General features: G+C 39.9%; 1 protein-coding gene across 4 annotated transcripts in view; it reads left to right on the top strand.

Moving 5' to 3' along the window:
* The window catches only part of thrab (thyroid hormone receptor alpha b), a 149,122-nt gene that overhangs the window by 97,719 nt on the left and 29,351 nt on the right, over positions 1–22,052 (top strand). For 2 of the 4 annotated variants that reach the window (XM_034119084.1, XM_034119085.1), the window contains one exon: positions 7,019–7,377. In XM_034119084.1, the coding sequence (XP_033974975.1) occupies positions 7,322–7,377 (56 nt within the window). In that variant the 5' untranslated portion in view covers positions 7,019–7,321. Of the gene's footprint in view, positions 1–7,018; positions 7,378–18,049; positions 18,196–22,052 lie in introns of those variants that run through there. The other 2 variants (XM_034119087.1, XM_034119086.1) reach the window with 2 other exon arrangements.

Raw genomic sequence — 22,052 nt, 5'->3', positions numbered from 1 at the left:
CAGACTGCGTGCGCCACATCAACAACATGGCCCGGCCCTGTTCCATTACTTAACCGCTAATTGTTTAGGCCGCCCTTGGGAGTCGGGAGCACTGACCCCGCGTCTGCTGTCATGGTGTGAATTTTAACAAGGGTCCTCATCAGCTTAAAGGCTAAAAACATCATATTCCTCTGAGGTTACATCATACCTGCTACCCTCTTATCCCTCTGCCTTCATGGGGACATATATGTGGAGATCCTGAGAAAGAAGTGAACATGATCAACATGAAACTCTTTTCCGGGTAGCAAGAAATTGGCACATCCGAGCTGACATGTGATTTGCTACAGAACAAACCAGCAGCTGCAGGAAGCATGTAGTAGTATTAACAGGTGTTCTGTGCACTGGGCCACCCCACTTAAAACTGATAATGATCGAAATAATTGGTGAAAAGGCCCTGAATCTAACCGCAGTTCTTCCGCCAAATTGCACTTTGTATTTTTCCAAATTTGTGTGCGACCGTGACATTTAAATGGGGACGAAATTTTGAAAGGAGATGTGAGGATGGAAAAAGGAGATAATGTGCAAAAAGCCAGACAGCTGTCTGCTGAGTGGTTTTACAGTTCTGTCACTACACTGAAGCACTTATCAAATAAAGGTAAAGGAATACTTCCCCTGCAGAATGAACATTTTTATAGCAAAATATATGTTTTCCTTAATAATACAAGGCAGCACAGATCTTGATATCTCACACTTTTTCTCTTGTAGACTTTATCGTTTTCAGCTGTCTTCATGAATTGAATTTAAAGCTGAGAATCTGCAGATTGAACAGGTTTTTTTTTGTTGCTCATAGCATTTAGATAAAGCTAAGTTTGAATGATGGACGGACACACAAACGTGCCTGAATTCTCAGAATGAATGACTTAATCGCATTTAATTTAAAATAAAATCGCTACACTATAATTGTGGATGAGCTAATGCGTTGTTATTTGTAATGGAAACCATGTTTGCCATACCAATACTATGCATTAAAACATGCTCACTAAATATGGGTTTAATTACCTTTAAACAGATGTTGTATTATACCACGCACTTATGTATGTATGTGGTTTGCTAACTCTTCAACTGTAGGATTACACTGAAATTCTGATTCCAATAAGTTTTGTGTTCGGCTATAATGAGGCCTTGTGTGTGTGTATGGGAGCAGTGACTCATGCTGTGTATATACACTTCCGTCTGGAACTCAACAACACTCCTTCCAAACCTTGGATCAATTATGCAGCACGCATTCAAGTCGACAAACATGCAAACTATGTCACATCCTTGAAACAAGCTATTCTTATAAACAAAATAACTTGTTTTATTCCTTTTGTTTGGTCCTTCTATCGGTCCATCAAAACACATCCCCAATGTCCTTGAATGCAGTGATTTCTTCTTGGTGTAGAACCACATTTAAAATTGGCCTTCTTTGTGCTGAAGAAATCAGCCAGTTATTTTCTTCTCAGACATCGATCTTTTTGGCCTGGAACAGAAGAGAAAGAGAGCAAGTCATGTTTAATTAATTCTGAGCTTCTCCTTGCCTCAGTTTGCGTTCACTAGTTATTCTTTTGATACATTTTAAAGGCTGTATTTCAGAGCATGCAATTAAAGGTGAACCCTGCTTCAGGGAAAATGGCAGTTTTTGCAGGCCCAATTAAAATGTGGAAGCTGCACTAGAAGGGTATAAAATCAAGGTGCATTAAAAACGTGTTCGTGTTATTTTAGAAAGAAAACAACCTGAGAACCGACACAAATTTCCCAGACAATGTCACACTTTTCATTAACATTCGATTGCAAAGCACTAATAGCATTTTTAATAAATGTGAGAAAAAAATCTTAAAATATGCTTTTATTTTGTAATTGGATTATAGCGTTTAGACTGATTTAAAGAGGCCCTATCATGCTTTTGGGGGGTTTTCCCTTTCTTGTTGTCATATTGGTTTTAGTGCATGTAAATGGACTGCAAAGGCTAACATCTCTCCCACACACATTAAAGCATGTAAACATGTCATAGGAGAGGATCAAAAAACAAGTATGAACCTGGAAATTAGCATAAAAGGTCCCTTTTTTAATTGGGTATAATTTAAATGTACAGTTCCAACAAATAGACTGGACTCAATAATTGCGGATGACCTTTAATATTTGCTGTCCATGAGCCCATGCACCGCATACTATTTGTTCATGTGTACGCTACCTTGGTGCTCCTAGTTGCATCAAAACATTTCTTAATGGGTTCAATTTGAAGCCGTTGTAATGTACTTTGGATTGAAAGGTTACCCAGGAACACGTTCCACTAAAGCCATTCATCATATCGTTTGGGACTTCTCGTTGCCGCAAGCAGACCATTAATAGTTGTATAAGGAATCCCTAACTGACACTGTTCAAATTCCAGGCATTTATCTATGCATGTACATTCGTGCTTTAAAGCTGCTCAACTCCCTAGATCTGCCTCTTGACACGCCCTGTTCTTTTCCTGTTATTCGTCTTCCAGCTCCGATAAGCGGGTTTATTTTGTCTCCACTCCAAAAATGACCTATATCAAGTCAAGTGTATTATCTCAATCTCACTTTATCTCCTTCTTTCTCACTTGTTCTCCTTCTCTCCCCTCTTTCCTCAGCTCAAAGTATGCTATGTACTCTTTTCTGCCCCAGACCACTTTACAAACTGTATTTTCATGCCCCGACCTTGTAAATATGGGATATAAATATAAGCTTAACTTCCAGGGTGGGAGCAAAGGCAAACAAGTACATACAAGGACACAGTAGGAGGGCAGCTATATGGCTTGCATAGAGGGAGAGAGTTTTATTACGCAGATTTATCACGCTACTAGTGTTTGTTTTCTTTTTCACGTGGGAAAGAGGAAGGTAGTTAGCTTTCCTAACTTCAACTTTACGAGCAGAATAACATTTTACAGCACGTCTGGTACTCCTTAATGTTAATACTGAAAATAAAAACAATATCAACCCTGTGTGAGCTTTTTAACAAGTCTCACATCAAAACTTATTGTGCTATCATGTGCTATACAATTGGTTGACTCAAATGGACAGAAAGATATGCGGATTATTTTGTTCATCCTCAGTCATTATTTAGGCAATGCTGTTTTCACCCTCTGAAATATGCAAATATTGTGATTTTACATCACATCAAAGCTTATAGTTGGGTACTGGATATATGTGTGTATTATTGGACTGACATACCAATGGCATCAAATTGCTCTTTGAGAAAATGCAATTTACAGTTTTCCCTATTTTCACACAATATTTAGCCCTAATGAAGAATGGATGCATCTAGAAAATAGTAAGTAGATTAATTGATAATGGAAAAAATAAGTTTGTTACAGCCCTGAAGCACAGAAGTTTAGCATGACCCTCCGAGGTCAGTATACTGGACCCATGGGAAACACCCAACCAGAGGCTTGAAGCTTACATGCTATATCAACAAATATATCCCAAAACGTTTTTTCCTCTTAAAAAATAACAAATGTGGAACAGATTTGTTGCAGTTTATTCAGACAAAGGGCAGATACATTTTTACTAGACCTTATATAAAACAACCTATGAGGTTTTTCTCGCTAATGTTAATGAGTGTAATGAACGCATTCAGTTGCTTATCCAACAATGGGCCTCTCTCTCGTCCGTCCTCTCTGTCCCAGTGTGATAAACAGCTAATTGTTTGTGCTACAAACAACAACAGTGAGTTAGCTAGTGCCACTTGTGCAACAGTGGATCTGATAGAGAGCAGGCCTCTGCTGGAGCGCACTCCATTAGTGGAAAGCCTCTGGGGATTATGTCATTACTGTCCTATTTCCCATCACACCACAGATAGTCCTGCTGGGGTCAGCCTGACCTTTTTCTCATTACAATGAACGGGGGATCACGGGTGTGTTTGAGTGTAGAATATGTGTGCATGTGCTTGAAACAGTGTTGGTCTTTTAGGTAATAGGAGTCAATGAGGATTTTTTTCAATAAAAACACATGAGGTTCTTGTATAGATGGTTGATTAATGGAAATCAGCTGATGTTAATGTTACAACAGACACACCATGTTTTCCAATATAATGCAGGTCTCATGACTGAAAAGGTGTCCTCCCTCCACATCTTTCCCCTCACATCACACCCTAAAACGTCAGGCACATCCTTGGTGTCCCTACGTGAGGCACAGCTGCGTCTCTTATCTTGACCTTTCAATGAGTCGTAAATAAATACGTTCCGGCATTTATAGGTCTATTAACACTTTGAAGGTTGCAGCACTTCATAAAGCTCACACCGGAGCGTTCTTTAAATCAGCTCATTTTCTACTTTACTCAACATATTAAAGACTGTAAAAGAGGGTCTTTAGACAGTTCATAAAGTCAATGCTGCTATGAACTGAGTATACATTTGACTTTTTTTAAATTTGAATCCAAAGGACCACGGCATGGGAATCAGTGTCAAACAACAAAGGCTGCAGATCTCGGCCTCCGTTACGGGTTGTGGAGCTTCATTGTAGCTGACTGTCTTCAGGGAGGACAGTCATACTGTGGTTGGTGACGGTGTGCACATGTTCAGCAGGATTGAGGCTGTGAATCATGTGTCTGATGTAATAAATGCCCACACCGGGTTATATTTTTGGACGTTCTGCCTCTGCCTCCTTACTTGATCGGGCCGCTCAACGGTCAGTCTCACATTTGGTGTCAGAAGTGGGATTTACCAAGTGAGGAGGTGAAAACGATGGAGGAACTGAGGGAGATGATGAGATCACTCATGCAGTCTCAGACAGCCAGAGAGCAGCGGTTCGCACGGATACAGGAACAGGAATCCATGATGGAAGAGGAACGGAGACTCCGGAGGCAAGGCGGCAGATTGGCTAAAGGCTCGACGGGCACTAACTCTGCTGCTGAGGCATCAAAGATCCTGGCGGAGAACCGGAGAGTGATGCAAGAGCAGAAAGAGGAGCAGCTCCGGTTACAGAGGGAGGAGAGAGGGAAGAGGAGATGTGCTTAGCGGAGGAGGCTCGTCTGATACGCCTGGAGGAGAAGAAGAACCTTGCAGAGGAGAAGAAAATCAAAGACGAGGAAGATGCTTTTCTAGCCGAGGAGGAGCGGGTGAAAATGGCCGAGAAGATCCGTCAGGAGAGAGAGCGCGTCATGCAGCAGAACCAGCAGGAGCGCCTGAAGAGGAAGAATCAGATCCCGAAGAGGAAGAAAGGGAAGCTTCTTTCTGACTTCACGCCCCCCCATGAGGAAACCATGCTGCACAAGGGGAAGCAGAAACCTTGCAGGGAAGCCAAGATTTTTAAGACACTGTGCTTCTGGGGGAGAGGGGAAAGGAAATGTCACGGAGGTGATCTCTGGGCCCATAGATCTCGGCCTCCGTTACGGGTTGTGTAGCTTCATTGTTGTTGATTGTGTTCACCTGGTGCCCTGTGTTGTCTCCTCCCCCCTCACCTGTGTCTTGTTGATTGATTAGTGTGTATTTAGGCTCTGTTTTCCCTGTCAGTGGACAGGTAGTGTGTGTGAGATCCTTGTGGCTGGTGACTGTGTTCACGTGAACAGCGAGATTGAGGCTGTGTCATGTGCCCGTGAGTAATAAATGCCCACACCGGGTTATATTTTTGGACGTTCTGCCTCTGCCTCCTTGCTTGGTCGGGCCGCTCAACAGTCAGCTTCACACTGCAATTTACAGTACTTTTGAAAATCAATTAATCTCTTTAATAAAATGGTAAAGACAAAAAAAAGAGCCTAACTTAAAATCTTAAATGTGCTTGTGTCGTTCAGTTCAGAACCCAGAGATCATCAATAAAAAAAACCTTACTCCAATTTAAATAAAGCAAATATTCTGTATTTGTTCTTACTTATATAACAAATCATTTTAACTATTTTTGATAATTTTACTGTCAAGCAACTAATACAAATTGATTTTTAGCATTCATTTAAAATCATCTCACCATCACCTGAACACTTTAAACTGTTAATTTGTATTTTTGATGTATTATTACATTTTAAATACTTTACGAGATGCCATCATTATCACGGTGTCACATTCTACATTCATCTTTGCCTTCATAACAAATCCCTCACCTGCAGAGAAAGGTTGTTTTGAATATGACCTGTAATCTCTCTATTAGCAAGAAAGAACAATTATAATATGAGTCGTGTCTGAGGACATTCTCATGCCCTGAATCCCAAGTGTCTGGATTAGAATTGCATTGAACCGGGGATTAGCGGAGAGTAACGCCTTACTTTGACAACAGAGGAGGGAGGCAGGGGCCAATGGATCAAGACCCTCTGAGTACACACACACACACACACACACACACACACACACACACACACACACACACACACACACACACACACACACACACACACACACACTCTCACACTCACACTCACACTCACACACACACACACACGCACGCGCTCTTTGACACAGATTCCACTGCTCATTTTAAAGCTACTTAACCCTGTCTGAGAGGTGACATTCCGTAAGAAGTTTTCCAAAGATGTTGAACTTGAACTTGTATCACCCGCAGTTAGATTTCCCCTTTGACCTCCAGGCCACCGTATGTTTAACTTGATGTGTGACTCCTAGAAATCAACCTGTTGCTGGGTTCGCAAAGAAATCTGGTCTCTTTCCAATTATTTTATTAAGATTTGAACACTCAGCGTGTGAAAACTCTTATTAAAGGCTGTGCTTGGGCAGGTGTGCAGAAATGAACAGTGGAAGGAACTACAATGTGCTACATTTTCTCTAAGGATTCGGGACTTGAAACGCTCATGAATGGGTTCATTTTACTCAATCTCAAATAATGGAAGTTGATAAGATCTTCATTAAAGCATGAGAAAAGATAGGAAGTAATAGCATTGCTTTCACATAATTAAAACTAACGGTTGTTTTCCTTATTAATGGATCTGCTATATTCAAATGACACTATTCATTTTGAAAAACAACATCAAAGTATATTTTCTGCAGATGGACTAATACCTGGGGCAGTTTGTGACTTTGTTGATTTTTCTCTTCCAGATTGGATCTCGCTCCACCCCCCGACTCCCTGAGACTGACACCCACCTCCAGCCCAGGCCCCGCCCACTGACCTCTAACCTCTTCCAAATCTTTGGATTTCACACCGAGCCACACCGTACCGACCTCAAATCGTTTTCCTCTGGAGACCCCCCCGGCCATCCTCCCCAAAAAGAAACACCCTGGGACGGGACCCTGTCATGTTTTACTGAGGGTCCCTTCCCACCTGGCGAATGACAAGTGTGCATTCGAGGGGGGGGCTTGCCTCAGTCTCTCATGATTGGCTGCTGGATGGAATTAAGGTGAATGGAACACGTGCCCAAGGAGCAGGACCCTAACCCATCAGAGGGAGAAGAGAAACGGTGAGTCTTTATGATTTCAAAGTGTTCCAGAGCAAATCCTCCACTTATTCAAGAATTGTTCCTGGCAATTGTTTTCTGTTGGTCTGAGTAAAAGTTGTACACCAAACCTCAAGGACCCTCCCCTCCTCTTAACTGTGTCTTTGCTGATGTAAACAAACCCCTGAAATGAAGCAGGCATGTGCTTCTGGCATTACGTTACATATGGAAGAGGTTTTCTGAGGAGGTTTTCTGAGGACACCCAAAAGGGAATCTTTATTTTTTTAAAGTCTCTCTTTTATCGCCTCGATCTTTCTCATGGCGCTCTCTGTTTTTACCACCGCGGATCATTTTATTTCCGGACAAACTTCAAGACGAAGCAGCCTCTTTTTCCCCGCCGCCAGTCTCTTCCTCTCGTCTGAATAGTTTTCTCAGAAAACTTGCCTTAAAGCTACATCTGACCCCGACGCTCCTCCCCCTGCTCCTTCATGCTGGCCGGCCCGAACACAAACAAACTGTTTAAGGCCTTTCTCATAAATGAAAACATAATATTAGTGGAATGGAGCTCCTCTCATAGTGCCGCTGGAGGAGGAAGGGGCCCTCTGTGTGGGAGAGGCCTGTGGGTAAAGCAATGTGTTATCAGTCAATATCAATCTGCTTTGGCTTTCAGAGAAGAGTTCAATATCAATGTGCTATGAAACCTTTAGGGGACATTCCATGAATTAGAAACTTAATCTCACTTTCTGGGAATAACTAAAGTCGTAATGCTGACGACTGCTCATGTCTGGGAGTCTAAATATTGCTCTGATGTGGAGTAGGTTCGTGGAAGCTTTAACAGAGTAAGTGGATCGGAGGAGCACATGAACACAACACAGGCCAAACCTTTCACATTTATCCTACAGTATAATATGTTTATAGATTTCTTCAAAATGTTGTTACAAAAAAAGAAAATGATATAGGACCCTGGCGCGTTCCGCATAGATTCATATGATTTCCAGTCTTTTAATAAAATTAACATGTACGTGATATATACATTTATACATGCATGCATAATAATAACAAACAATATAAAAAAAAATATTATTTCTCTTTTAATAAAATTTAAAAAAAACACACACCAGAGGGGGTTTAACCCTTTGTATGTCTCTATAATAAAACTAGAATGCATGTAATGATAGTGTAATAATAAAGCACCGTGCTGAGAGACGTGCTGACTGCTCACAGCTCCACTGAGTCTCCATGTGCTGCGGTACAGCTTGTGTTAAGAAAGTCAATCCGGCGGGGTCTGCATAGATTCCTCAGCTAACATGGACACCTGTCAGGAGATTAGCAGCTCTGCCACGGGGGGACTGAGGACAGTTGGTGCAGTCATGGATGTAGGAGTCTACACCGGCCTTTCTTTTTTTTATCGCATATGTTCGGGTGCTAATATTCAGTGAAGCTCTGCCTGTGTCCTGACACCTGTACCCAGGGCTGGCTGCTGCGCTTTGCACCTCGCGGGAAATTCAAAAGCACACAGATTTAAGCTCTAAAGGCCCAGACACACCAAGCTGACACCAAGGAACACGTCCCGACAGAACACGACTGTTGTGTCGCCTCACGTCTCCTGCGTCTTGGCCAACAGTCGCGCTGGAACACACCGCAAAGACTTCAGCCGACGGCCAAGTAGCACGTACGAACTGCGCATGCGTGAGTGGCAATAACTCTCCTTACCAGCAGGCGGCGGTAGTGTGTATTCGTCATTCAAAAGAGGCAACAACCGGAAGACAGACTGGGTCATACACCGAGAGAAGAAGAACAGACTGCGTGATATAAACAAACAACAAATAGCGTGTGCATTGGTCTTCGGTTTCTTCATTCCAGATCGCTATGATGAAAAATAAACTCTTGCGTCCAGCTGAGATGAAAATGAAAAAGAATAGCCGTCTGTGTGTGCCTTCTTAATCGTTTGTTTGGGTCCCTCACTTCCGTTTCGCTTCTCATGCACTGATTCGCTAGCTGAACAGCCAATCAGAGTGATTTATTTGACCGACAGCCCATGTCGAATCGGTAGGTTTTCGGCCAAAAAGGTGTCGGCACGGCCGAAAAGACACGACGGTGCGGGACACACCAATCTGAGTAGGGCGACACGACGCTCATCGACGGCCAGACATCTATCGACGGCCGAAATCGTCCCGGTGTGTCTGGGCCTTAAGGCGACAGACTGCAGTGGTGGGATTTTATAAAATATCTGCGCCCCCCTCTGCATGTTGTCACCCTATTGTTTTGACCTTCTCCAGGTTTTTGAAGTGATGCTGTTGTTACCAGGGTGTATCTTTTTTTGGATTGATATGTACTACTACTTTTTACATTAATGTGAATGTTTCTCTCTCTGAACGCAGTATAATAATGTTTTATTGTGTCTAATGGTGCAAACATAAACAATCTAAGAAAATAAGTATCAATAGTAGGTCAAAAATGTAAAGAAAACTATTTAGCGTTAAAAAAGAATAAAGACAAGTAATTACACCAAATGTAAATATACAAAGAACCTTAAAAGCTGAAAAACTAAAACACTGCATTTCAGTTTCTGAGCTGATGCTGTGTCTGAGTGAAACCCAGCTGTTTTGCTTGTACCTTGGCGTGTACAACACACACACACACACATTTAAAACTAATCCGCCAGCACTTATTTTAGGCAAATAGTTAGACCTCCGTTACTTGTTGTTCCGAGTTTGTTGATGTATAATTTATCTGCCTCTTTGTGCACTTTGGATAAAGTGTCAGCTTAATGAAGTGTAATGTAATGCTGTTTTGTTTATTTAGATTCATAAACCGCTGTATAAGTAAATATGGATCCACTTGAGTACTGTTATGTGTTGTTTAGTGACACTGCATCGATTCTCAGGAACAATATATAGCTTTAAATAATAGTTTTATGCAAAGATTACTAAAAGACAGTGTCTCAGATTGCAGAAAAAACTATTGCTAAGATATTTGATGTTACATGGACTGTGGTGAATGCTAATTAAGATTATATTGATATGATAACATAACAATTTTCTTTTCATTTGGTGATGTGTTTTTGCACTGTGACATTATTCCTAAATTAGATTTGTTTATATGGCTTGATCAAAGTATTGCACTATATCTCCAAATGTTAGAGTGTAATAACCCTTGTTTCTTGATCAGCCTGTCCTCCTCCAAAAAACGACCAAATAGGTTGATTGTTCAGCAGCTTATTACGACCTATAGTCACGTTTGAAAGTACCTAGTGGTCGTGTAAGAAACAACAATTTGCGGCAATTGCAAACACTCCGGAGGCTAACCCTCTCTGGAAAATCCTAAATTGTAGAATAGTTTGGCCATTAAAATGCTTTTTGATTAGATTTAGCGAGAAGTGTATATTGTACTTTTAGAATCCAGGTCCAGTGGATGTGTAGGATCTATAGTTTGATAGATATTACGAAGATGATTTGAGGTCTCGCCAGGAGAATGTGTATATACTACGTCTTTCCCCTATTCATTTCTATTGACGGCAGCGTCCATGTAAAGTTGGCATCAACCCTCAGCTTACTACTTTGTTCTACTCCACTAAAATTCAGAGGTTAACCTGGTATTTTTACTCCACTACATTTATTTTAGTTACTTTGCAGATTCTGATTAATGATGTGAAATATAAACAACCCTTAAATCAGACTTTAGTTACACCTGAGTCAAATTCAGGGAAGGTGATTGTCAAGTGCCAAAATAAACTATGCAATATATTAGACGTTAAGTACTTTGTCAGGCTTAATATTTATCTCTAGATACCCCCAAAGTTTTTTTCTTAATCAAAAGAAGACCTTAAAGTATTCTTTAATGTTTAAATAAAGCCTAATTAGTTTGTCTGTTTTGCACATCCTCCTATTAATATCTTTGGACGTCCTCCACTAGCTGTTTTATTGTAGAGATCACTACAGTATCTTCTTGATATTTTCTATTCTATATTTCTATCATTGACCTTCTACTTTCCCCCTATTTTGTATGTAGGCTACTCTTGATATTTAAATGTTTTCATCAAATGTAACATATTCAATACAAAAATTCAATAACGTGCTTTAACCACTAGGCGGTGCAGGTTAAAAAACTGTCAAGTTTACAGTGTTAACACAATAAATTATACTTTATGAAGATGTTACAAATAACACACAGCCTACAATGCCATAATAACTTTGTATTATTAGTGTAGGACACTTATGTATGTATAACATCTGAAGATGTGTAGTTTTATTCATGTTTTCACATAATTTTACAGGATATTGCTATATTATTTCACATATTGTAGTTCTACACATTACTATCTTAGGTATATTCGTCATTTAATGGTAAGCTATTGAAATTGTGATTCCATAGATGTGTCTCCCATCACCCAAAACCCCTGACTATTCTCTCAACTCAGTATTTACATTCTTTAATTCAAAGAAAATCAGTAATATCTTTAAAAACCCTTTCTATCAGCTGTGCACCGTTATGGTGTAAATATAACCTATCTTCCAATTGGATCAAATATAAAAGTCAGCCGAATTAGTATTGATACTACAAGGAGACGTATTTGTGCGAAGAGAAATTGAAGATGTTGTTTAATTGCTGATATATTTATGATCCACGTCACGTATTCAGTTTCGGCGGCATTTCTGCAGTTTGTCCAAAGGTCTTCTAATCAAGGCTCTATAAATAGAGAACTACGGCAGATGTGTAATATTTAATGCAGCCGAACCGTGTATTACAATGCCGTTATGTGATGACTTTCAAAGAAAAAAGCAAGCACACACGGAATAAAGTATTATTTTTTTTATTTTTTTATTTTATCGGATTTCACATCGCATAAACACCATATCCCAACGTGCATTGCGGCTAAAACATCCAATCACCGAGCTTCAACGATAGCTGAGGATAATGGGTAGTTCGATGTTTTAGCCTATCAAAACCTCTGAAAAAAGAAATGTGTCTCTCAGAATCGAAAGGGAAAAACCTATGGGAAAAACACAAAAGCAGTGTACACAATAATTTAAACCAATTCATGTTGTGTAATTAACAAGGAAAAACTGATGTGTTTTAGTGGATGAGTACGGCAGATATCACTGTAAAATCATTAGACAGTGAGGGGAATACAGTTTTATTATGAAAACTTCGAGACCGGAAATACTGTTTTCACCCGGTGAGGGTTGACGCTAACTTTACATAGGGGAAAGACATACACGTTCTCCTGGCGAGACCTCAAATAATCTTCGTAATATCTATCAAACTATAGATCCTACACATCCACTGGACGTGGATTCTAAAAGTACAATATACACTAGAAACCTAATCAAAAAGCATTTTAATGGCCAAACTATTCTACAATTTAGGATTTTCCAGAGAGGGTTATTTGCTGCAAATTGTTGTTTCTTACACGACCACTAGAGGTGCTAAACTTTCAAACGTGACTATAGGTCATAATAAGCTGCTGAACAATCGACCTATTTGGTCGTAGGACTTGTTGTTCTTGATACATATAGTATATTGGAAGTTTTCACCAACGCACAGCCTTATTTGGACAGGAACTCAAATCTACTGTAATTTATTTAGTAAAATAAGAAAGATCTTGATCCAAAAATGACACTGCTCTATTCATGAAGCCACTTATCCTGGTAGCTCATTAAGATGCATGAATAGCTGTACAGTGGGTGTCATGCTGGATTTAGTTCAGACGTGGATGTGTAGTCGTAGCTTGCATCACTCGTCCTAACATGTCACCACAGCTGATGCAAGGGGCTGCTTGCAGTGTGTTGCATTACCAGTGCCAGTACCAAAGCCTTGCTCCATAGGTGGTGTGTGTGTGTGTGTGTGTGTGTGTGTGTGTGTGTGTGTGTGTGTGTGTGTGTGTGTGTGTGTGTGTGTGTGTGTGTGTGTGTGTGTGTGTGTGTGTGTGTGTGTGTGTGTGTGTGTGTGTGTGTGTGTGTGTGTGTGTGTGTGTGTGTGTGTGTGTGTGTGTGTGTGTGTGTGTGTGTGTGTGTGTGTGTGTGTGTGTGTGTGTGTGTGTGTGTGTGTGTGTGTGTGTGTGTGTGTGTGTGTGTGTGTGTGTGTGTGTGTGTGTGTGTGTGTGTGTGTGTGTGTGCTGTATCCAGGAATCTTTGTTGTTGATGTGCTTCAAGAGGTCGTTTGTTTTCATCCACTGCAGCCCCTAGCCAAACATGTGTGGGACCAGATCACAGCAGGCAGCAAGTTCTTTTTTTTTCTTCGGGCGACACATCAATTAATGTTTTCTTTTCTATTTATTTATTTTATTTGGAGAGTGGTTGACTGCCCCCAGAGTTAGTTAGATATGTACATTTCATCAGCAGTCCCAGGGCTGGCAAATCTACAAAATAATTATGGCATCAAATGTTGTAATTCAGACTGGAGTTCAGAGAGTAAACATTGCATCACACAAAACTAAAACGCTTTCCATTAAAAACATTACATCGTACAATAAATGAAACTAAAAAATACTCTATGATAATTACTCTATGGTTAACTCTATCAACATTATTTTTTGTCATATTTGCTGAAACTTATTCAAGGTACTTTGGGATCTTAGCCTTTGCAGAACATGTACTTGCTCCAAAACCTATACAACAGGAAAGGTAAAAACCCCAAAAAGGATAATAGGGCCTCTTTAACAATGCTAAACAGTAGAATATGTTTCATTTGAGGCAAGAAACAATCCAGTAACAGAATCTTGAGATATATTTGATCTGTGCAGCCTAGTGTGACACTTTGACCGGAGCTCACAAGCCGGGATGGAGATTCCTTGTCTCTGATTGGTTGATTTTAATAAGGCGCAGGGGTGTCAAGCAGGTGCTATAAGGAGCAGTGAGAGAAAACAGAGGATCATGTTAACTTTTCACAGATTATCTCTCTCATGCCCTACTGTCAGGTTAGAGTGACAGTGTCAGCAAATATGACAAAAATAGTTTTTAATAAGTTACCAACGACAAAGTAGCTCATTGTCTGATAGTGCTGGGTATTGTCGTCCAAAGGTTCACAGCTTTAATGACATTGTAAATGTGATTGTTGCTGCGGTGAATCGCATGTGAACACAATGTTCCTGCTTGCTTCTTTCAACGCGTTAGGTCAGTACTTGTCAACATTTTCTATTCACCACAGGTACGACCTGTTTGCCTTGGCTGTAATTATAAGATGAGTGATGATAACTCTGCACTATCTGAAAGAGGAAGATCAATCTACCAAACAGACTCGCACACATGTAGAGAGAAACATGAAACATCTACTATAAAGACAAAACATTTGCATTTTGATACACAAGGAGAAAATGTGATATTTCTTCCAAGCCACATATATTTCTCAAGTATTCTCTTTCTCCCTCCTGTGATATAAAAGTCAGGCCTCCCTGTGTTTTCGTCCTTGCAGCCTGTAAAGTCTACCACAGCCCTCTGATCGCGTTCTTTCCCCTGCGATGCTACAGTACATCTGAAAAAGTAAACAAGATTCAGCTTTTCCTGAATGAGGATATCCTGTCATGAGCGAGTAAAAGGCATTGTTTTAGTGCTCTTGCTATGGATTTTATAACGTCGCTGGTTCTCGTTCCTTGGAGATTTATATACTAAGTAAGGCTTTGAAACTCAGTGAATGACATTTAGGTTGAATAGAATTGGGAGTTACTGTACGTACCGGTTTGTCTGTCAGAAGATGAAGGTCCTTTGTTTGGTAAATACACTATGTTCTGTATGCAGTATATGGGTGTGTCCCATTAAGAAAATGTTAGGTGTATACATAAACTGGATTTCTGGTATCGTGCAAGTTTAGCTGCTGTACTCTCAGTAACACTCATGAATAGCTCTCATGCCAAACTGATGGATTTGAAGATTAAAAAAACTTGTTTCTGAGTTCTGAAAAATAGGGAAGGAGGGCACAACTGCCTAAATGCTGCATTGGTGTTTGAGTTTGTACATTTCAGCCATTATATAATGATTTCAGATTGATAATAACTATGTTTAGATGATAATGATGATAGCTGTGTGAATCATTGATCTAGAGCATTGTGCAAGAAATATACTACTTCCATCTTGCAGAGGACAAGTTGAAAAAATATTGTTAATCTGTCAAGCGTGATCAGGGTTTTGTTTGTGCTTTGACTGCAGATGTTCTATGGTGATTAAATGCAAATGCAACATCTATAACTCACATATGCAAAAAAGCTGCTAGAGATCTAGAGATACATATGCACCTGCTGCAGACCATGTCTAGTATCTACAGAGCATTTGGTTTGCATTATCACCTCAAGCAGAGTAGGCTATATGTTAGTTATCAGTTATCCTTTGCTAAATTGGGACTTATCTGTTCCTTTTTATGAAAACAAAAAATGTTCATATTTGTATATATTCCTATCATCTGCATTGTCTAAATTATTAGTTTTAAATGTCTTTTTGAAAATAAATCGATATTTTACAGCGTCCTTTTAAATATTGATTATTTTAATATTTAAAAAAAGAAAATAGAACTTAAGTATCCATTTTATTCTCCTTTTATAAGCATGAAAAACTAATTATTTTACTTGTTGAAAGTTTGCTGTGTATGATTAGGTATTCTTGTTTTGTTTCATTATTTTTTATATCATGACATGATTTTCTTTTCCTATATATTTGTATATATAGGTTTAAAATACAATATTTAGCAGCTGAATACACACAACATTCATTACATTACATGTTACTTGTTAGACGCTTTTATCCAAAGCGACTTACATACATTCAGTACTGTGGGCAATCCCCACAGGAGCAATTTGGGGTGAAGTGTCTTGCCCAGGGACACAACGACATGCTGACTGCAGTGGGACTCAAACTTGCTATCCCCTGATTCGAAGTCCATCACACTATCCACGGAGCCACAGCCTCCCACTTAAGTACAGTACTTGAGTAGATGGATTTAATTACTTTCTACTTTCTTATTACATTACATGTCACTTGTTAGACGCTTTTATCCAAAGCGACTTACATACATTCAGTACTGTGGGCAATCCCCACAGGAGCAATTTGGGGAGAAGTGTCTTGCCCAGGGACACAACGACATGCAGACTGCAGTGGGACTCAAACTTGCTATCCCCCTGATTCAAAGTTCAGCGCACTAAGTTCAGCGCACTATACCACTGAGCCACAGCCTCCCCCCTTCACATTGATGTGAACTAAATGCAGCTAAATACTGACTTGAAGTATAGTATAGTCTTATTTTAAGTCACTGTACCGGATGCAGCGAGCTGTATATATTTGAGGATTTGGCTCCATGTTTATTATTGGTTGTGTGTGGGTTGCTGTACACTTGTGTATTTGGACAGAGGGAGTTGTCTTGTTTTCACTCAGTGGCATGCTATATCCCCTTCTTGCTCAGCCTGTAATTTAGACAGTGGAGGGATACATGAGGGAACAAAGTGTCCATTAGCGCTGGATGTATAGGACCAGACAGACCCAGCTGTAGGCCTTTAGCATGCAGGCTGAACAATAGGCTACTGTGGCACTTAGAACATAGGACAGGGGGCCTCATTCAGACACTGTTATAGATATAATTCTCTGGACTATTCTCAGTGTCTTTGCATTGTTCTCTCTGTTTAAACAGCACTACCTTCACAGCAGGTGCCTTTCAGTCTTCCATTTTCCACTTAAAGCCTATTTTGATCAAGTCATGCAGAAAGATTTTGTTCTATTTGCTCAAGATTCTGATGTAATCATCAATGTTATTTCTGGCACCACTCCAGCACATGGGAGCTATTCTGAATTGTATTTGTGTTGCATAACAGCAATGATATCGACCTTTGCGTTGAATAAGGGTTGAGTTAGAAATGTCATAATACCTAAAACCTACTTGAGGGAAGTATTTTGTTGTAATTTAGGTGGACTTATAATATTCCATATTCTTCTTATTGCCAACAAATCCCATAAAAATACCAAAACCATAGTTCCACTGTTTCCTTATAACAAAAAAATCCGTATATCTATACATTATCTTCATTGTTGTTTTAAAACACAATCCCATAAACTCAGTGCTGCTGCAAATACTCACTTGAGCACTAAATGTGTGTAAATTCGCAGTAGAAGGTTGGCCAAAACAAAAGCACTGTTTTTCTACTGTTTGAGTTGAGTTATGTAAGAACTACAGTACCCAGCTGTTTCGTGAATGATCCCTTTAAAAAAAAATAAACACGTATTATCTATAGGCTTTTATTTTTATGCCAAATCAGGGAACCAATGAGCCACAGACGGGTTGGGTTAAATAAAGAATTTAGAGACCCATTGTTGCTTTTGTTGACACCAAGACATCAATAGAATAATCCCAACCCTTATTCTTTAAATGTACCAACATAAGAGCAATTATCATTAATGAGATATAGTTATCTGTGCCTGGTGTGGATGTGCTGTTTTGCTAATGAAAGCCTTAATGAAAACTGCACTCTCTTAAAATAGTCACGTCTCTGGAGAGTGCTCAGTTACCCGACAGCGCAGCAATTACATGTTGGACGCACTCCACAGTCACTGTCAAAGTCACAGGTGGAGAGGCTGGCTGTCCTCCAATCAGGGTAGAATGGGTGGTACTAGCAACCGAGAAAGAAAGTCCCACAGATTAGAGGAAGGAGGAGGGAGAGGCAGAGTGTATTTGAGTGGGTTGGCTGGCTAAACTTAGCACAACTGCTAGAGACATCAGAGTGTAAGAGAGAGAAAGAGAAAGAGAGAGTGTTAGTCCATGTATGATTGCTGTGTAGCAGCTAGTCATCTAGATCTGAATCTTCAACTAGCAGTCCTCGTCTGCCATGCATATTTTACAGTCCCACTGCGGCATCAGGTCAGCACTGTAAGTCTTTTTTCGTGACATCTTTTGTTGACTCTTCTGTATTTGTCTTGGACAGTGTGTGCTCGTAGTTGTGCAACGTGTGTGCATATTCTGCATAGGGGCCATAGGAATCATATCATTGCTCTTACATGTCAACTTGTGTGTGCTGGAGGGGCCGCAGAGAAAGTACAGTATGTGCACGTCTCTGTGGGGTTGGCTCAGGTTGCTGCGAGGCACAGTGTGTGCGGGGACGTTGTATACTTGCCGGTGTGTCGCAATTCATGTCCCGTCAGAGTGTAAGAGCTGGAAATTGAAAAGCGCTCTGTGGTACGCCTGCATTGCACAGGGCGTCTTGCCCCGACCTGCAAAAACTCACATTCCATTAAAAAAGATTCAATTATGCATGATGTTTTCAGCCATGTACAGGCGTTGTTGTATTTTCACTATGTGGCCGCAGGTTCACCGGCTGAGTGATACAATTTCAGAGCTTGTTGAGCTACATGCTTTCCAGCATAAGCTCCTAAACCTAAATGTCTTTCTGTTTGTCTGTTTGTTCAGAGTTTTGCTCCAAACCATCCTGTTAGACATGAAGTAAATAGTTTTTCATACTGAGGTGTATTTGTACCTACTGTGTTTGTATTTATGTTGTTGCTTGCTTCTTAGGGCCACTTGACACTCTTTCCACTCAGAGCTTTTAAAGTAGTGAACAGCACTTCTGGGGCTCTGCCAGGAGTGCTAAGCTCTTTTTATAGCTGCCGTAGTGCTAGTATTTTCATTAGTGCTATTTTGGGATTTATCTTAACAAAAGCATACTGTAGTGCTTATTCAGAGAACCATGATTCTTAATTTCATTATTATATCATTGCTCTGCCAAATATCTGGGTTTATTAGCTACACAGTTTAACGTGTGTCAGGTGGGGACATCTATAAGGGACATGTTGTTGACATCCAGGGAGGGCAGATGCAGAGAAGGTGGGGTTGTTGTTGGAGTGACAGAGACCTGAATAAAGTGTTTCTGCTGTTATCCAGTTTGCCAACATAACAACATACTGCCACATGGGAGGACTGCTCTGCCACAGAGCTGTCAGTTTGAAGCTTGTCGCCTCCAGCTGCAGTATGGATTGATGTGGAATTGAGTTGGCAGAGAGAAAGGTATTTACCTTCAAATGGCAGTCAGTGAAAGCCCAACCTTGTCTTTCTGCTGCTGTGACAGCTTTAATTATGTCTCCTCAGCCTCTACTGACATTGACCTTTTCCCACTATATGAATGAGAAGTGTCGGCCATGTTCAAAAGCTCTCGGATTTCTTAACCTGTTACATTGTGAAATAACCACCTCGCAACTATTGGTGGTGTTGTATCACAAGTAGCATTGCTTCACAGGTGAGCAACCTGAATCCTGTTGTTTTAAACACAGTTGCCATGTCAGATAGCCTCCATTTATACATCCCATCATGATAGGAACAGTATATCCTGTATTTTAGATAGTTTGCTAGAGGCACAACAATCAGGATACTCTCAGACAATTTTACACATTTCCCCACCACACAAAACTACTTCTCTCCCATTTTTTATTTCAGATATTTTGCTCATATTTATTTAAATGGGTCTACTATTCTATATTTATGTTTATAGATTTTTGCAATACTTGCTTTTTTTATAATATTTTGTTCCTGTTTCTAAGATTATGTAATGCACCAATTAATCGAAGCAAGGTACCCTGTATGTAAAAATGTTCTTAGAAATAAACCGGATTCTTATTTGGAAGAATCACACTCTAACCCAATAGGCTTTTTAAGAGATAATTGAATGCCTTGTTAAGCTGTCTGGTGCATTCTGAAAAGGGCAAAAGGAACCATAACTGAGAACAAAACAGTGCTATAGTTGAGGTTAAGGTTAAATGTGAAGGGCAGGGGGAATTGGCATTTAAGCTCCATTACAGCAACTTCTGAATTTAACAAGCAATTATGCTTCTTAGTTTTAAAGGGGCAAACACTGCTAAGTGGTGTGAGATATAAAAACATGTAGAGTTATAGGAGAAGAAGGAAACTGTTGGTCGTTAACAAGCAAAACAAATGTTGTCAATATGACCTTTTGATAAGGGGGTATTGTTCACTTTGCATTAAACCTCTTATCATTAAGCATGAAAACAAAAAATGTGTTTTCATGCACTGAATGACTAAAATCCTTGTTTTTTCACCACTGAATCTCAGTTTCAAATGAATATTATGAAGTGATGATTTCTTATATAATCAGAGGTGTCAGTATTCACGCTTAATCTTCAGAAAGTGAGTTATCCCATCATGCAACAGCTGGGACCATATTAATCAAACCTTTAGAAATAGTTTGCGTTTTATTTATTTATTTTAATATAGATTTCCAGAGTTTCAATTGATAGACTGATCTTCAGCCACAAACATGTCCATTACCTTTTTGTTGTTTGCCAGTAGCATCTGATGTGTAACATGAACTATAGAGGAATATAAAAAAAGTTCATTTAATTGAAATGAGTTTTTTTAATACTTTGGATTTAGCTTATATTGAGCGTTTGGTGAAGAGGGACATATATTTAAAATAAATCAATTCCTTCAGAAAAGTGCTAATTGACACGTTTGATAAAGATATTGTTTTTAAAAAATCACTTTACTTTAATGTATGCTAAATACAGGGTCCAAAATTAGCAGCACTCCAAATGCCAGTAAAAATCAACGTTGCTGTTTGAAATAAATATGGTCAGTCGGTTTCTGATTCAGGCCTACTTCACTTAAAACTCACGTCACAATAACACAGAAGTTGAACACGTCAGTACCATAGGGGTGTTTTATTAGACGATTATTGAATTGCTATATATACACACAGCCCAAAATCACAAAGTGCTTAAATATCTAATGGGAAAAAGGTATAACATCAGAAAGAGATAATGAATAACACACTGTACCTCAGCTCCTTTACAGGGCTAATGTAACCAGTATTGCATTTGAACAGAGTGGACTTTAATTCTCTATATGGTGTAAATGGAGTCCTGCTCCCTCTCCTGGAGCTGGGATTAAAGGGCTGTGGGGGAGAGCTGGGGGCTTCAGCAGTGTCTGAGAGCAGAGAGCCGGACTCTTGGGATTCTCAACACATCAAGCACTGGCGAGGAGCACTCACTGACTCTCTCACATACTCTCTATTCTGAAATGCCCCTCCTCTACTTAACTCTATCCCTCCTCCATCTCAACGCTTTCATAATTCCCTTCAGAGCAGCCAGTTCCCATCTGTGCTTTACATGCCTTTCACATAGCGTCAGTGTGGTTGGAGGTGTGTTTGAGTGCACATGCTTTGAGAATGTTGCTTTGCGTATGCTTGATGCTTAATAGAGTTTGTGTTACATCTCATTTTATCGGCCGTGCCATGTGTATGCTTATAACTGGAGTGATTTGGGGGTTAAAGTCTGTTTCCCACAATATCGTTTTTTTCACCAATTCGGGTCGGGAGCACCTTTTAGGAAATATCTTATTTGAGAGAAAGAAGTGCCAACGAGTACACATTCTTTCTTTGGTCTGGAAAGCTCCATAACACCGGCAAACAGTGCTGTGGTTGTTGTGGTTGTTGTTGATGATGTAAGATGGTGTAATGCCAGATGAGACTAATACAGAAAGGTTTGTAAAAGTCTGTAAGGCCTTGTTATGAGCTTATGAGACCTGCTTGAATCAAAGGGTTTTTAGATTTGAGTAGATAAAATACCCTTCCCTTTGTGTGCAGGAACTAACATGTTGTTTTTGTCTGAAACATTACTATGCAGCCAGCACTGGGATCTGATTCTACTAATGGTTTTATACTAATACCACCGTAGCCTCATCTTTATCTGCAACCGTGCAGATTTTATGAAATAATTAGA

The sequence above is a fragment of the Trematomus bernacchii genome, unplaced genomic scaffold (genome assembly GCF_902827165.1).
Source record: "Trematomus bernacchii unplaced genomic scaffold, fTreBer1.1, whole genome shotgun sequence".
Lineage (NCBI taxonomy): Eukaryota > Metazoa > Chordata > Actinopteri > Perciformes > Nototheniidae > Trematomus > Trematomus bernacchii.
The sequence above is the reverse complement of the archived record's forward strand: the minus strand, read 5'-3'. Positions and strand labels throughout refer to the sequence as shown.